The 17,314-nt window shown below is 41.3% G+C and overlaps 2 protein-coding genes and 1 long non-coding RNA gene across 7 annotated transcripts in view; 1 reads left to right on the forward strand and 2 right to left on the reverse strand.

The window, feature by feature from the left end:
• LOC310888674 (uncharacterized protein) overlaps positions 1–17,314 on the forward strand; it is a 151,106-nt gene that overhangs the window by 79,995 nt on the left and 53,797 nt on the right. The window lies entirely within an intron of this gene.
• The window catches only part of LOC310888675 (ubiquitin carboxyl-terminal hydrolase 42-like), a 77,283-nt gene that overhangs the window by 32,300 nt on the left and 27,669 nt on the right, over positions 1–17,314 (reverse strand). For 2 of the 3 annotated variants that reach the window (XM_083815624.1, XM_083815623.1), the window contains exon 1: positions 1,665–2,175. Coding sequence is in view for 1 of the 3 variants with exons in the window: in XM_083815622.1 (XP_083671748.1) it covers positions 1,665–1,793 (129 nt within the window). In the remaining 2 variants the exon portion in view is untranslated. Of the gene's footprint in view, positions 1–1,664; positions 2,176–2,328; positions 2,372–17,314 lie in introns of those variants that run through there. The other variant, XM_083815622.1, reaches the window with a different exon arrangement.
• LOC310888679 lies at positions 3,490–16,915 on the reverse strand. The gene is made up of 2 exons (XR_014576054.1): positions 15,862–16,915; positions 3,490–12,427 (listed from the first exon to the last, which is right to left on the reverse strand). It is a non-coding gene; the product is annotated as an uncharacterized lncRNA (long non-coding RNA).

Raw genomic sequence — 17,314 nt, forward strand, 5'->3', positions numbered from 1 at the left:
TGGAGCTACAGAAGCAGCTCTGGCTACATGATAGGGAACTGTGCTGCATTGGCAAAAAGAGACTTACTTACGGACTTAACAACACTTGCTAACTTGATCTATTTCAAATCTCATTTTAACTTTAAAGAACAATCAGTTTTGCGGTTCCTGTCTTACTAAGTTGCCTTGTTTTGCATGGAAGGTCAGCCTGTGAAAGTTTTGCTTTATTGCATGCTTCAAAAAAAGGCTGAGAGGAAGAGACTGGAGGAACCTTTTCTATTCTACAGACTTTCCCCCACGAACGTGGAATTGCAGGCTACTTGGATGAATGTTCGAATGTGAGTAAGGGAGCAAGCCTCAGCCAAAGGAGGTAGAATCCTTGCTTAAGAGGAAGTATCAGTGTGGGGACATCTTTGCTTAATGGGAGCCATTTAAACTCTTCATAGAAACTCAGTAAGCTCTACATCTTATGTTTGGAAAGCAGTATGGTTACGCAGCTGCTAACCTAATGACTTGAGTCTTCTGCTCTGCAACTTCACGTTTTGTTTTCAAGCAGTGCATACATCAGTTTAGGCTTTGGACAAGGAGATTTGTAATGCAAATAGTGATAAACCAGAATCAGTGCTACTGACGAGCGTAATGGTGAAATGCAGCAAATCAAGTATTCCTGGAGAACTGTGAGATTACAAAACCAATAAGCCATGAAGCACTTTTTTTTTTTTTAATCAATTCTTATATGCTGAAATAACACCTTCAAGAAAATCTGTTTATCTAGCCAGGCGACGGTGTCTACCGGTAAGCACAAAGGAAATGCCTTGAGAGTTCGTTTGCTGTATTTGAAGTTCTTATACCCTGCAGAAATAATTATTTAGAGTAACATGTAACTGAGGAGATTGTAGCAGGAAGTATATTATTTCTAGCATTAAATTGCTGCCCCGTTGCCAGTGCAATCTAGGAGAGAACTGTATATAACAGTTAAACTCCCCTGGACTGACTTAAATTTTAAAATATTCTGACAAAGTAAGCTCTAAATCACTTAACATTTTGAACAGTTTTAAACGGGTACAAAACTGAAGCTTTATAAACCAAGCAGCATTTATAATGCTTCATAGATAAAAACAATGCCTATTTTTTAAGATTTGTTACATATCTATGTAGATATGCTTGCTGGAAAAGCCAGGTCTGTTGTAGACCAAATGCTGCAGATTAAGACTTGTGGCTTACCAGTTTCATTTCTGTATTTTCTTGGAAAATGTTTCGAGTTAGAGTTTAAATATAAAATGTAAATACTGTACAGATATATATTGAAATAAGTATTCCTCGGTGCACACAGGTGATTTGCATGACAAATACTCTGTATCGATCATTGTTACAAATGTAATGTTCTGTGTAAATCCACTGCGTGTTAATCTTTTCATTTATCATCAAGAGCTGTTACTTAAGCCTGGACATTCTCAAAAATAAAGTGTGAAACTATATACCATTGTGTAGCTCCTCCTTTATCAGGAGTACATGCAAGATAATTGCTCCTTTTTTTTTTCTTTCTAGAGGATGATTCAATTTTATAGCATGGATTATAACTGCTCTTGCAAGTGACCTTCTTTTAAGCACAACAGTTTAAATGATCAGGCTACAGAGAAAACCCTTTCACTGCAAAATAGATTCAATAAAGGCTTGTGGCTTACCAGTTTCATTTCAAAACCCAAGTTGTTGGGTTTGATGGAAAAATGGTTGGTTTGGATGGTAAAAAGGTCGTCGGTTTTGATGGTAGGTTTAGTCTGAGTATTGAAGGCTTCCATCAGTAAGCTCTGCATCTGAAAGACAAAGGGAAGAAATGTCATTCCCTGTTGTGATACTCAACATGGAGCTGTCTGGCTCAGTGGTTTTCTTTCTAAAGAGAGAAGTCACAACCCTGCACCCGGCTTGATCTGCTCTCTGACTACAGGGCTGGACTGACTGGAGAAGGCAGCTTCCAAAGCCCTCCCATTCAACTGACTGCATTTCAGTTCTATGCTAAAATTGGTCAACTGTACAGAATATTAGGACAAAGCTACCTGCTTTTTTAGTGATCTTGTGGTCAAGCTGACCAAATCCTAGCCACAGAACAGAAGCGTTCAGAAACTGGCTAGAGAGAGCACTTAGGAATGCAGGAATTTAACTGCTTTAACGCTGCTCTTTCTCTCACGTATCTGGAACGTGAAGATCCAAGAAGAAAAGCAAGATGAAGTCCTTTGTTTCCTATGCCAGAATGACATTTTCAACACTGAACAGGATTGTCACCGACTGTTAACTGGTTGTTAAGTTGCAGCTAGGTATAAAATGTAGAAAATGTTTAAAAATAAAACTTGCCTTTGGATAGTGAACTGTGTTCTTCGGGGATTACTTCAGTTATCTGTAAGAGGAAAATAGATGATTGGGGGGGTTGTTTGTTTTTAAGAACGGGTGCAGTCTTGCCTGTAATTTAGCTGGTATTTTTCAAAGTGACCTCTTAGAAACTTTACAGCTCTGTTGAATCAACATGTCTCTAACCCTACAATTAAATAATGCTAAAAGATGCAGCAATTTATCTTACTGCAAGTGCTTATTAAAATATCTGAGTAACTGCGACCGTGGCTTCCTCACAGATATATATATATATATTTAATACTACACACTTCTGCTCAGAAAGAAAATCACGGAAAATGTAAAATTTCATTTGAGATGTTGGATTTGTTGCAGTGTGAGATCTTCTTCATCACATGATTCTATTCGTAATTAAACCATATTATCTACTGAGAGACCAAGATTATGACAAGAACAGCACAGAGTTCAGCATGAAGCCAATCAGGAGCTCAAGTTTGTATTTATTTTTTTTTGTAAGGAGATGTACCAAGCTGGCTTTTTTATTGTTTCATCAGCACATTTCTAAGCCTGTATGAGCAGGGAAAAAAAAAAAAAAAAAACAACAAGTAGAACAATAGCAGGGCTCCTCAGTTTACAGCATGAGGTCGCTTTTTCCAGGTGAAAAGCGGAGCCATAAGTGGCAGTACACTAAAGCCCTGGCACGTTGAGATGCGCGAGGAGAGATGTTTGGCCCTCCTTTTCACTCCTGGGAACCACATACCTCAAAACCCACAGACTATGGGATATATCTCAGAGAAATCTTGGGAAAGGAGAGCATGAAGAGCATGTTTGTAAATTTATTTCTCCCTGGGCTTCTTCTGCTTCTCCAAGAAATACTTGTTTGAATATAACTTTGGCAGCAGTACTTATGCTGTTTTGCACCTACCACATTTAAAACTCCTACAAAAAACTGAAAAGTTAGACTGAAAAGCATCTCTTTCCGTTCTACTTTGTAAAGCTGCATGTTTTCCTCATGCAAAACAACAGGGGAATGGAAGCTAGAAAAGGAAATGCTGAATGTAAAACAAAACAAAACAAACCTCAGCCCTCCAGGACAAAAGCCGATAACTGATACTAAGTGCTTTCTAACATGCTGATTAGGTTTGTTATAAATGACTGAGTCCCAAATAGGATTACAATCAGAGTTTACAATTTATTAAACGAATAGAGGCAAGCAAACAGCGCTGGGTGCGCCGGGAGTCTCTGCTCCACCGGGACGCACACCTGTTACGTAAGGCGGCTGGTTTTTATGCTCCTAGGCTAATACATATTCATTACTACTTCTAGAAGAGGCAGGGTTATTATAATTGGTTTCCCGAATCCGAAGTCCTTCCAAGTGCACCCGCTTATCAGTCCTTGTTACTTTCTCGGGGGCCGCTCGGACAGGGAGACAGGGAGGCTCATATTTTTCCTCCTTATCTAGTGGTCTCTTGGCCGGCTGTCAGAAGTTACTGCACATTCGTGCAAAGTCAGCAGTTTTTTCTCCGAAGAAATCCCTTTGTTCTTTTCTCGCCTAAACCCAGGCCTCAATGTTAACCCTTCAAAACCCCTTAGTGGCACGAATTGCTGGACCATTTCTTACAATTCCTCCCTTTTTTTTTTTTTAATCATCAATTCGTGTCTCTCCTTCAACCTTTGTCAGTAACAATTGGATTTCATCAGTCAGTTCTCGGGGTGTCCATTTCTTAAGCATCATTATCGACACGTCACCTTTTCTCTCCACTGAAGTCATCACAAATTGGGTGCTATTTATTACTCGCCGTATCAACAACGTAAAGCAAGGTATCATACAAGGTATAAACAATAATGTCACTATACCACATAAAAATAAAAACAGCATCCTTTTAACCCATGGTTCACCAGGCAACCATGAAAAGAAATCCCAATCCATACCCTTCCAAGTTTGTACTGGGACGTGGGCTAGCTTTCTAATTTCCTTTGTTATCTGCTTGACCACTTTTCCATTATCATCAATCTGTAGACAACAATTAGAATCGTTCAGTTTTCCACATACTCCCCCTTCTTCTGCTAGTAAATAGTCTAAGACCATTCTATGTTGGAATATAGCATTTCTCATTTGAGTGGATTGGTCAGCCAAAAGATCCAAGGCTGTCGCTGTTTGATTTGTTACAACTTCGAGGATAGCTTGCAACCTAATTATTCGGTTCAAATTATAAATAGGTTCTCGGGCTCCTGATATCAACTCATTCGGGTTCCAGGTGGCTGGCCCATAATGCTGTATGATTCTTTCAGGAGGCCATTCATCCTTTCCCCATTTTTGGGCACTATCCCCGGATAAGGAAGTATCAATAGATCGTTTTACTCTGTTCAGGTCATCATATAATCTTATTCCTAAATGATTTCCTTGTGTTTGTGACAATAAAAAGAACAAGGGTCTTATGTACCCCCCATAGCATATTCCCGACCAGTTTCCAGGTAGCCTCTTGTAAGCATGTTTGCTACACACCCAATAATGTCCCTTTAGGGCCCACGTCCCGTTTGGAAAATGACCATCCCATCCATCTTTACCCTTTGGGGCGTGATAATACAGAGTGTCCTTGTTACCGAGTGGTCCTGTTACAATGTCTGCCCCGTTTGTACTCGTATATGCACGCTTCCAAGCTCCCACGTTGGGTTTCCACTTACAGTCACAATTCAGTTCTCTTTGGCGACCTGTCATATTATAAGCCTTTTTCGCCGTCCAATCTTGAGAGTGTGGGAAGCGCCTTCAATCATGGGGTTGGGCCCGCTTTCAGAGCTTGTGTTACCATTCAGCCCTTCAGGGTGATCCAGCTCCTGGAAAAACTAATCACAATTTTATTATGGGTTTAAAAGGTTCTCATGTTATTTTTCTCAGGACAAACTGATCTTGGTGTGGGAGAAGTCCGGTCGAGGCACTCTCACTCGGCGGTCAATACCCATAGGGGTTGCCTCCCTCGGTAGACCATACACGCCGCAGTGGAGGGTCCTACCCCGGTCTTGCCTTCTCCCTTTCCTCCCTTCAGCCTTGTCCTCTTTATCCAGTGCCCTTAATTCATGCAGAACCTCATTGCTGGGATATCAGTTCCTCTTTAGTCTCAGTTTCAGTTCCCCAGGAGTGGACTCAACCCTCCAGGCTTCGGTAGTTATTGGTCCTTTTATTCTGGATGCGTGGGTCCAACCCCTTCTTGCTGTTCTCACAGCTGTTTCAATAGTAAGTAAAACAAGGTACAGTCCCTCCCATCGGGGGTTCAATGATTCTTCTCTCCAGGTTTTTATTAAGACCTTGTCTCCTGGTTGTATTTTATGAATAGCAAATCCTAAAGGTGGTGTCTGAGTCATCATCCCAATTTCTCTTATCTCCTGTAATCTCCTTCCAATGGTAATTATGTATTTCTGGATACTATGATCCTCAACTACATTGTTCCCTAGGGGCATCCCTTGAGAATAAGGCATACCATATAACATTTCATATGATGATAATCCAGTCTCACTGTGTGGTTTAGTTCTTATGTTTAAAAGTGCCAATGGTAAGCATTTCGTCCAGGGCAGCTGTGTCTCAATCATTAACTTAGCCAATTGTTGTTTTATTGTTTGATTCATCCTTTCTACTTTCCCTGAGCTTTGTGGGTGCCACGGAGTGTGGTATTCCCACTGAATACCTTTCAAGGGGTACATCCTTCAAATCTTTGTGGCTGGCGTATGTTCGATTATTTCCACACAATTGTGTTCCAACGGTCCTTCTTCTGGAACGGTTCCTAGAAATACTGCTGGATATAACAGGTTAGTCGTTTTCAAGGTTATGTCATCTTGTTCAGTTAGGATTGCCTGATATTTCATCATCCGGCTGGGTGATAACCAGTGCCCCCCCCTTTGTTCCAAAACGGTTGTTACCATATGTGGTCCAAAAACTTCAATACGTTTTCCCATTTGAAGGCAAATAATTTTCTACTATCTTTATCAAGAGGTATGCAAAAGAAGGCATCCTTTAAATCTATCACGGTAAACCATTTATATTTCTCTTTCACAGATGTTAACAATGTGTAAGGATTAGCTACTACCGGGTGAATATCCTTTGTTATTTCATTTATTGCTCTAAGATCTTGTACAAATCTATACTCGCCATTCGGCTTCTTTACTGGAAAAATTGGAGTATTGTATTCCCATTTACATTCTTCCAGAATCTGATATTTGAGAAATTTGTCAATAATTTTCACCATTCCCGTGCCTAGCTTCTATCTTAAGTGGATATTGTTTGATTCAAACAGGTTTGGCTCTTTCCTTTAATTCCACCTTTACCAGTTGTGCCAGTTTCGACTTCCCTGGTACATCTGTTTCCCGTACTGTTGCTATAACTGCATTTTCTACTTCTCTTGGAATATTAACAAAGGGTTTATCTTTGATCATTAGGATTTGGCCTACTTTGGACTCAGGTACCTTCATTATTAATTCTCCATCCTCAAAGGTTATTGTTGCATCTAATTTGGCTAATAGATCCCGTCCCAAGAGTGGCATCGGGCATTCTGGTACATACTAAAATTTATGGGTTAGTTCCTCACCCCCAAAACGCAAATCAAGGGGTTGTAAGAATGACCATTCTTCCTCTTTCCCTGTGGCTCCAATTATTGTAGTTGTCTTAGTTCCTAATCGTCCTTTTAAACTATTTAACACTGAATATGTTGCTCCTATTACATTTACAGCCTAATTAACACAGAGAAAGAAGCTCCCATAACCAACAAAAAATTCAAGCCTGTCTTCGTTTCCTAGCTTTATTTCAACTAGTGGACCTGCTAGGGTAGATGCCCCAGGTCCCCATCATTCCTGACTGTTGTTTGTCCTGCAGCCTAAGACAATTTCTTTCTGATATCAGGGGCTGATTGCCCTGGAAAGAGGTTAGCCAGTTGCCTCTCTCTCTCTTTTTTTTTTTTTTTTTTTTTTTTTTTTTAAGCCAGGTCCATTTTTTTTTTTTTTTTTGCATTTCAAAGTTGGTCCAGAAATTCAAAAATTCCATAAATTCCATAGGGGTTTCTTTTGGACCTTGTTGGAACAGATTCTCAATTCCCAATAGCCAATTTAACCAGATTTTAGTATTTACATAATTTCCGGGGTGATTAGGGTCTCAGTGAGGGGGTCGGTCAGGGGAATGCAATCGTTGAAAGTTCCCTGAGCGGTCCCATTGGCAATCTGAGCTCACACACGAACTCAGGTTGTTTCAAAAGTTAGCTGCTTTTCTGTTTCCACGACAACTCTCTCGGACCCATCACGGTCCCCCTGCCCCAGAGGGCTCACACCGCGATTTAGAGATCTCAGCCTCGGGTTGAGGCGGAACTATTAACATTCCTACATCCTCTTCCCCTGCTCATTCAACTTCAAACAGCTCTGTTAAATACTACATGCCACACAACCTTTAACACCTTCAACAACCCTTTTAACACTTCCTTTACCTTTCTCCAGCCCGTACTTTTCTAATGCCAACACCAAAGGCTCAGTCAGGGGCCAACTTAATTCCAAACCTTTTCCCTCCAACATGCTGAAACAACATATCACTATACAACATTTCATCCTATTTTCCTTCTCTCCTCAAAAACATTAATTGCAAGACACTGTTATAGTCGATTGATCCATAAAGTGGCCATTTAGTTTATATAGTGGCCACCATTGATTGCAATACTTAGTGAAAGTCCTCTTGCTTTCTGTGCCCCCATTTCTAACAATATCCTTCCAATGTGCCAATATGCACCCAAGGAGGCTTTTTCTTTTTTAGGACGTCTTTTTTTTTTTTTTTTTTTTTTGGATTTTCCCCTTTTCCTTGATTTCCCATTCCCTTTTATTTATTTATATTAGTTACTGTCCCTTGTTTCAATTTCCACGCAAACCTTTTTATTGCAGGTTTTTACTATCTTTTCCTAATCTTCTTCCCAAATGTCCCAATTCTCTGGGATTAAACTCTTCTTTCCACATACAAACTTTACTATTTCAGATTATTAATGAGCCCCATTCCAATCATAAATCCGCAGGACTTCGGAAAAAGACCTGAAGCACTCAGCCTTCTGTCTTCTAGACAAACAATAACACCTTTTCCACAAAATTTACATTTCAATAAGACCGAATTTCAAGCCAAATGCTAATTTTTCTCATGCACTTTGTTAGTAAGCCTACACAAAACAAGGAATCACTCCTGTGTATCCGTCAAGATGGGGGTTTAAAAAGGTACTGAGGCCTAAATAAATTCGCTCTCCCCCTTCTTACCAAATTCCCAGAGCTCAGGCCCGAACCACCAAAGAAGTGACTCTCCGTTCTACCACTTTGATAATCAGTCAGCCCCGCTCCCCCGATACTTGGGAAACTGACCGAACACCACCGCGAATATACACAAACTTCTAAACTGTTACTTAGATAATGCTCCCACCTTCCTCCTTGACACAGTCAAAACATTTAAGAACAAAACAGGATTACAAGATGCACCACCGGGGGTGGATTGTTAGGATATAGAGGTGGTAGGTTATCCAATGACTCCCATTCATCATCTTTTTCTTTTTCCTTTTTTTTTTTATTTTTTATTTTTTTGTTCTCTTCTTCGTCAAACTTCTCGTCTGCTTTTAGTGTAAATATTGAGGCTGGAAAAGGACGTGAGATCCTGATCCATAATCCTGCATAATCACTTTCCTCCTGGCTAAAAGGTTCCTTTGAATTAACATGTATATTTAAGGCCTGGCAAACCCAGTCTTCAAAGGATCCGAAAACGGGCCAAAAGACATGTGGTCTTAAAGGCTCCTTTGGCCATTCTGTCATACAATACTGAACCATTTTTAATTTACTTTTTCCCTTTTCTGGGGCCCCTATCGTTCCAATTTCTAATCATTATCCCTAATGGACTTTCTGGTGGTATGTCTGGTAATTTGCTCCCTTTTCTCTGGTCCCGGGTCTTCAATTTTGTCTGACCCATCTAGGAATTTTACTGTGGCAATTCCTACAGCCCTTGGTTGCCTTAGTGAGAGTGTCTTGCAGGGGGTTTAGGACCTATCACCCACCCACGAATCCTATAGGAATCGCTTCGGTCCTTCACCGGCCAAGTCCCTCGCGGGAGATTGGAACCGCGGTTAGAAGACCTCCACAATCGCTTCGGAACTACGTTCCGTCTCAGTCACACTCTCACACACACAGGCAACCGAAACCCACCCAACCGAACGGTATACGCCTTAAATACTTACGACTCCGTCGTCTTCGTTCGGATCTTCGCGCGCAGAATTACGGGCAAAATATAGTGCTGCAGCCGGCAAAGGGAGCTCATAAAAAAATCTAAATCTTTGCTTGCCCTTATTCAGGTTCAAGATGGCATTAGCCCTGACCTGACTCGAACAGGAGCCACCAAATGGTGGGGGCGCCCCTCCTAGATCAAGTCAGAATTCAGGAACCAAGACCCTCCCGGACGAGCCCCCAATTGTTATAAATGACTGAGTCCCAAATAGGATTACAATCAGAGTTTACAATTTATTAAACGAATAGAGGCAAGCAAACAGCGCTGGGTGCGCCGGGAGTCTCTGCTCCACCGGGACGCACACCTGTTACGTAAGGCGGCTGGTTTTTATGCTCCTAGGCTAATACATATTCATTACTACTTCTAGAAGAGGCAGGGTTATTATAATTGGTTTCCCGAATCCGAAGTCCTTCCAAGTGCACCCGCTTATCAGTCCTTGTTACTTTCTCGGGGGCCGCTCGGACAGGGAGACAGGGAGGCTCATATTTTTCCTCCTTATCTAGTGGTCTCTTGGCCGGCTGTCAGAAGTTACTGCACATTCGTGCAAAGTCAGCAGTTTTTTCTCCGAAGAAATCCCTTTGTTCTTTTCTCGCCTAAACCCAGGCCTCAATGTTAACCCTTCAAAACCCCTTAGTGGCACGAATTGCTGGACCATTTCTTACAATTCCTCCCTTTTTTTTTTTTTAATCATCAATTCGTGTCTCTCCTTCAACCTTTGTCAGTAACAATTGGATTTCATCAGTCAGTTCTCGGGGTGTCCATTTCTTAAGCATCATTATCGACACGTCACCTTTTCTCTCCACTGAAGTCATCACAAATTGGGTGCTATTTATTACTCGCCGTATCAACAACGTAAAGCAAGGTATCATACAAGGTATAAACAATAATGTCACTATACCACATAAAAATAAAAACAGCATCCTTTTAACCCATGGTTCACCAGGCAACCATGAAAAGAAATCCCAATCCATACCCTTCCAAGTTTGTACTGGGACGTGGGCTAGCTTTCTAATTTCCTTTGTTATCTGCTTGACCACTTTTCCATTATCATCAATCTGTAGACAACAATTAGAATCGTTCAGTTTTCCACATACTCCCCCTTCTTCTGCTAGTAAATAGTCTAAGACCATTCTATGTTGGAATATAGCATTTCTCATTTGAGTGGATTGGTCAGCCAAAAGATCCAAGGCTGTCGCTGTTTGATTTGTTACAACTTCGAGGATAGCTTGCAACCTAATTATTCGGTTCAAATTATAAATAGGTTCTCGGGCTCCTGATATCAACTCATTCGGGTTCCAGGTGGCTGGCCCATAATGCTGTATGATTCTTTCAGGAGGCCATTCATCCTTTCCCCATTTTTGGGCACTATCCCCGGATAAGGAAGTATCAATAGATCGTTTTACTCTGTTCAGGTCATCATATAATCTTATTCCTAAATGATTTCCTTGTGTTTGTGACAATAAAAAGAACAAGGGTCTTATGTACCCCCCATAGCATATTCCCGACCAGTTTCCAGGTAGCCTCTTGTAAGCATGTTTGCTACACACCCAATAATGTCCCTTTAGGGCCCACGTCCCGTTTGGAAAATGACCATCCCATCCATCTTTACCCTTTGGGGCGTGATAATACAGAGTGTCCTTGTTACCGAGTGGTCCTGTTACAATGTCTGCCCCGTTTGTACTCGTATATGCACGCTTCCAAGCTCCCACGTTGGGTTTCCACTTACAGTCACAATTCAGTTCTCTTTGGCGACCTGTCATATTATAAGCCTTTTTCGCCGTCCAATCTTGAGAGTGTGGGAAGCGCCTTCAATCATGGGGTTGGGCCCGCTTTCAGAGCTTGTGTTACCATTCAGCCCTTCAGGGTGATCCAGCTCCTGGAAAAACTAATCACAATTTTATTATGGGTTTAAAAGGTTCTCATGTTATTTTTCTCAGGACAAACTGATCTTGGTGTGGGAGAAGTCCGGTCGAGGCACTCTCACTCGGCGGTCAATACCCATAGGGGTTGCCTCCCTCGGTAGACCATACACGCCGCAGTGGAGGGTCCTACCCCGGTCTTGCCTTCTCCCTTTCCTCCCTTCAGCCTTGTCCTCTTTATCCAGTGCCCTTAATTCATGCAGAACCTCATTGCTGGGATATCAGTTCCTCTTTAGTCTCAGTTTCAGTTCCCCAGGAGTGGACTCAACCCTCCAGGCTTCGGTAGTTATTGGTCCTTTTATTCTGGATGCGTGGGTCCAACCCCTTCTTGCTGTTCTCACAGCTGTTTCAATAGTAAGTAAAACAAGGTACAGTCCCTCCCATCGGGGGTTCAATGATTCTTCTCTCCAGGTTTTTATTAAGACCTTGTCTCCTGGTTGTATTTTATGAATAGCAAATCCTAAAGGTGGTGTCTGAGTCATCATCCCAATTTCTCTTATCTCCTGTAATCTCCTTCCAATGGTAATTATGTATTTCTGGATACTATGATCCTCAACTACATTGTTCCCTAGGGGCATCCCTTGAGAATAAGGCATACCATATAACATTTCATATGATGATAATCCAGTCTCACTGTGTGGTTTAGTTCTTATGTTTAAAAGTGCCAATGGTAAGCATTTCGTCCAGGGCAGCTGTGTCTCAATCATTAACTTAGCCAATTGTTGTTTTATTGTTTGATTCATCCTTTCTACTTTCCCTGAGCTTTGTGGGTGCCACGGAGTGTGGTATTCCCACTGAATACCTTTCAAGGGGTACATCCTTCAAATCTTTGTGGCTGGCGTATGTTCGATTATTTCCACACAATTGTGTTCCAACGGTCCTTCTTCTGGAACGGTTCCTAGAAATACTGCTGGATATAACAGGTTAGTCGTTTTCAAGGTTATGTCATCTTGTTCAGTTAGGATTGCCTGATATTTCATCATCCGGCTGGGTGATAACCAGTGCCCCCCCCTTTGTTCCAAAACGGTTGTTACCATATGTGGTCCAAAAACTTCAATACGTTTTCCCATTTGAAGGCAAATAATTTTCTACTATCTTTATCAAGAGGTATGCAAAAGAAGGCATCCTTTAAATCTATCACGGTAAACCATTTATATTTCTCTTTCACAGATGTTAACAATGTGTAAGGATTAGCTACTACCGGGTGAATATCCTTTGTTATTTCATTTATTGCTCTAAGATCTTGTACAAATCTATACTCGCCATTCGGCTTCTTTACTGGAAAAATTGGAGTATTGTATTCCCATTTACATTCTTCCAGAATCTGATATTTGAGAAATTTGTCAATAATTTTCACCATTCCCGTGCCTAGCTTCTATCTTAAGTGGATATTGTTTGATTCAAACAGGTTTGGCTCTTTCCTTTAATTCCACCTTTACCAGTTGTGCCAGTTTCGACTTCCCTGGTACATCTGTTTCCCGTACTGTTGCTATAACTGCATTTTCTACTTCTCTTGGAATATTAACAAAGGGTTTATCTTTGATCATTAGGATTTGGCCTACTTTGGACTCAGGTACCTTCATTATTAATTCTCCATCCTCAAAGGTTATTGTTGCATCTAATTTGGCTAATAGATCCCGTCCCAAGAGTGGCATCGGGCATTCTGGTACATACTAAAATTTATGGGTTAGTTCCTCACCCCCAAAACGCAAATCAAGGGGTTGTAAGAATGACCATTCTTCCTCTTTCCCTGTGGCTCCAATTATTGTAGTTGTCTTAGTTCCTAATCGTCCTTTTAAACTATTTAACACTGAATATGTTGCTCCTATTACATTTACAGCCTAATTAACACAGAGAAAGAAGCTCCCATAACCAACAAAAAATTCAAGCCTGTCTTCGTTTCCTAGCTTTATTTCAACTAGTGGACCTGCTAGGGTAGATGCCCCAGGTCCCCATCATTCCTGACTGTTGTTTGTCCTGCAGCCTAAGACAATTTCTTTCTGATATCAGGGGCTGATTGCCCTGGAAAGAGGTTAGCCAGTTGCCTCTCTCTCTCTTTTTTTTTTTTTTTTTTTTTTAAGCCAGGTCCATTTTTTTTTTTTTTTTTGCATTTCAAAGTTGGTCCAGAAATTCAAAAATTCCATAAATTCCATAGGGGTTTCTTTTGGACCTTGTTGGAACAGATTCTCAATTCCCAATAGCCAATTTAACCAGATTTTAGTATTTACATAATTTCCGGGGTGATTAGGGTCTCAGTGAGGGGGTCGGTCAGGGGAATGCAATCGTTGAAAGTTCCCTGAGCGGTCCCATTGGCAATCTGAGCTCACACACGAACTCAGGTTGTTTCAAAAGTTAGCTGCTTTTCTGTTTCCACGACAACTCTCTCGGACCCATCACGGTCCCCCTGCCCCAGAGGGCTCACACCGCGATTTAGAGATCTCAGCCTCGGGTTGAGGCGGAACTATTAACATTCCTACATCCTCTTCCCCTGCTCATTCAACTTCAAACAGCTCTGTTAAATACTACATGCCACACAACCTTTAACACCTTCAACAACCCTTTTAACACTTCCTTTACCTTTCTCCAGCCCGTACTTTTCTAATGCCAACACCAAAGGCTCAGTCAGGGGCCAACTTAATTCCAAACCTTTTCCCTCCAACATGCTGAAACAACATATCACTATACAACATTTCATCCTATTTTCCTTCTCTCCTCAAAAACATTAATTGCAAGACACTGTTATAGTCGATTGATCCATAAAGTGGCCATTTAGTTTATATAGTGGCCACCATTGATTGCAATACTTAGTGAAAGTCCTCTTGCTTTCTGTGCCCCCATTTCTAACAATATCCTTCCAATGTGCCAATATGCACCCAAGGAGGCTTTTTCTTTTTTAGGACGTCTTTTTTTTTTTTTTTTTTTTTTGGATTTTCCCCTTTTCCTTGATTTCCCATTCCCTTTTATTTATTTATATTAGTTACTGTCCCTTGTTTCAATTTCCACGCAAACCTTTTTATTGCAGGTTTTTACTATCTTTTCCTAATCTTCTTCCCAAATGTCCCAATTCTCTGGGATTAAACTCTTCTTTCCACATACAAACTTTACTATTTCAGATTATTAATGAGCCCCATTCCAATCATAAATCCGCAGGACTTCGGAAAAAGACCTGAAGCACTCAGCCTTCTGTCTTCTAGACAAACAATAACACCTTTTCCACAAAATTTACATTTCAATAAGACCGAATTTCAAGCCAAATGCTAATTTTTCTCATGCACTTTGTTAGTAAGCCTACACAAAACAAGGAATCACTCCTGTGTATCCGTCAAGATGGGGGTTTAAAAAGGTACTGAGGCCTAAATAAATTCGCTCTCCCCCTTCTTACCAAATTCCCAGAGCTCAGGCCCGAACCACCAAAGAAGTGACTCTCCGTTCTACCACTTTGATAATCAGTCAGCCCCGCTCCCCCGATACTTGGGAAACTGACCGAACACCACCGCGAATATACACAAACTTCTAAACTGTTACTTAGATAATGCTCCCACCTTCCTCCTTGACACAGTCAAAACATTTAAGAACAAAACAGGATTACAAGATGCACCACCGGGGGTGGATTGTTAGGATATAGAGGTGGTAGGTTATCCAATGACTCCCATTCATCATCTTTTTCTTTTTCCTTTTTTTTTTTATTTTTTATTTTTTTGTTCTCTTCTTCGTCAAACTTCTCGTCTGCTTTTAGTGTAAATATTGAGGCTGGAAAAGGACGTGAGATCCTGATCCATAATCCTGCATAATCACTTTCCTCCTGGCTAAAAGGTTCCTTTGAATTAACATGTATATTTAAGGCCTGGCAAACCCAGTCTTCAAAGGATCCGAAAACGGGCCAAAAGACATGTGGTCTTAAAGGCTCCTTTGGCCATTCTGTCATACAATACTGAACCATTTTTAATTTACTTTTTCCCTTTTCTGGGGCCCCTATCGTTCCAATTTCTAATCATTATCCCTAATGGACTTTCTGGTGGTATGTCTGGTAATTTGCTCCCTTTTCTCTGGTCCCGGGTCTTCAATTTTGTCTGACCCATCTAGGAATTTTACTGTGGCAATTCCTACAGCCCTTGGTTGCCTTAGTGAGAGTGTCTTGCAGGGGGTTTAGGACCTATCACCCACCCACGAATCCTATAGGAATCGCTTCGGTCCTTCACCGGCCAAGTCCCTCGCGGGAGATTGGAACCGCGGTTAGAAGACCTCCACAATCGCTTCGGAACTACGTTCCGTCTCAGTCACACTCTCACACACACAGGCAACCGAAACCCACCCAACCGAACGGTATACGCCTTAAATACTTACGACTCCGTCGTCTTCGTTCGGATCTTCGCGCGCAGAATTACGGGCAAAATATAGTGCTGCAGCCGGCAAAGGGAGCTCATAAAAAAATCTAAATCTTTGCTTGCCCTTATTCAGGTTCAAGATGGCATTAGCCCTGACCTGACTCGAACAGGAGCCACCAAATGGTGGGGGCGCCCCTCCTAGATCAAGTCAGAATTCAGGAACCAAGACCCTCCCGGACGAGCCCCCAATTGTTATAAATGACTGAGTCCCAAATAGGATTACAATCAGAGTTTACAATTTATTAAACGAATAGAGGCAAGCAAACAGCGCTGGGTGCGCCGGGAGTCTCTGCTCCACCGGGACGCACACCTGTTACGTAAGGCGGCTGGTTTTTATGCTCCTAGGCTAATACATATTCATTACTACTTCTAGAAGAGGCAGGGTTATTATAATTGGTTTCCCGAATCCGAAGTCCTTCCAAGTGCACCCGCTTATCAGTCCTTGTTACTTTCTCGGGGGCCGCTCGGACAGGGAGACAGGGAGGCTCATATTTTTCCTCCTTATCTAGTGGTCTCTTGGCCGGCTGTCAGAAGTTACTGCACATTCGTGCAAAGTCAGCAGTTTTTTCTCCGAAGAAATCCCTTTGTTCTTTTCTCGCCTAAACCCAGGCCTCAATGTTAACCCTTCAAAACCCCTTAGTGGCACGAATTGCTGGACCATTTCTTACAGGTTTCAATATGATACCGCTTTAAATAAGCATAATTGTGTGTCCATAGGCAGAAGCTGAATAACGACAGGATGAATTTCTATACTTAATTTTTTGTTACTGTCTTACTGTAGCACACAGGGACTTGTTACGTTTAGGGAGACCGCTAACCTAATGGAGGGTTTAAACCATAAGCTAGTTTGTTATACCAAAATGACTGAGAGAACAAAGCATAAAGTGTTTTCAGATTTCTAGTACACCTTGATTGCTATCCATTAAACTTAAGACAGGTTAAACAAAGCACAGGAAGTAAGAGAACTCCTAGTCCCACAACTGGCAAATTGTGCGCACACTTTCCATTCCTGAGAAAATAATACACAAACCTGAAAAATGCATTTAACTGAGAAATGAAGACATCCTTGTCCTATTGGAAGAGTAAGGTGACAGCTCTTGGGCTCAGTGATTTTCAGATAAGCTCCAGTCTTCAACTTGCAGACACCAGTGACAGCTCCTTTTTTCGGATTGAAAGGGAAAATGTTTCAACAACACATTGAAAACATACTTAAGGGACAAGAAACAAAATCAAGACTGCAGTGAGAAGGAAAACAGAAAAACAATACTGGGAAGAAAAAAAAGAGAAAAGAGAAAAGCCCTTGGTCTTTGTATCGACCAACGAGATAAGCCTTACACATTTTTAAGTTTATTTTTGACGCTTGATTGATGCATTACCAGATATTAAGCACTATTCAAGAGCAAATATTAACA

The sequence above is a fragment of the Anser anser genome, assembly GCF_964211835.1.
Source record: "Anser anser genome assembly, chromosome: W".
Classification (NCBI taxonomy): Eukaryota; Metazoa; Chordata; class Aves; order Anseriformes; family Anatidae; genus Anser; species Anser anser.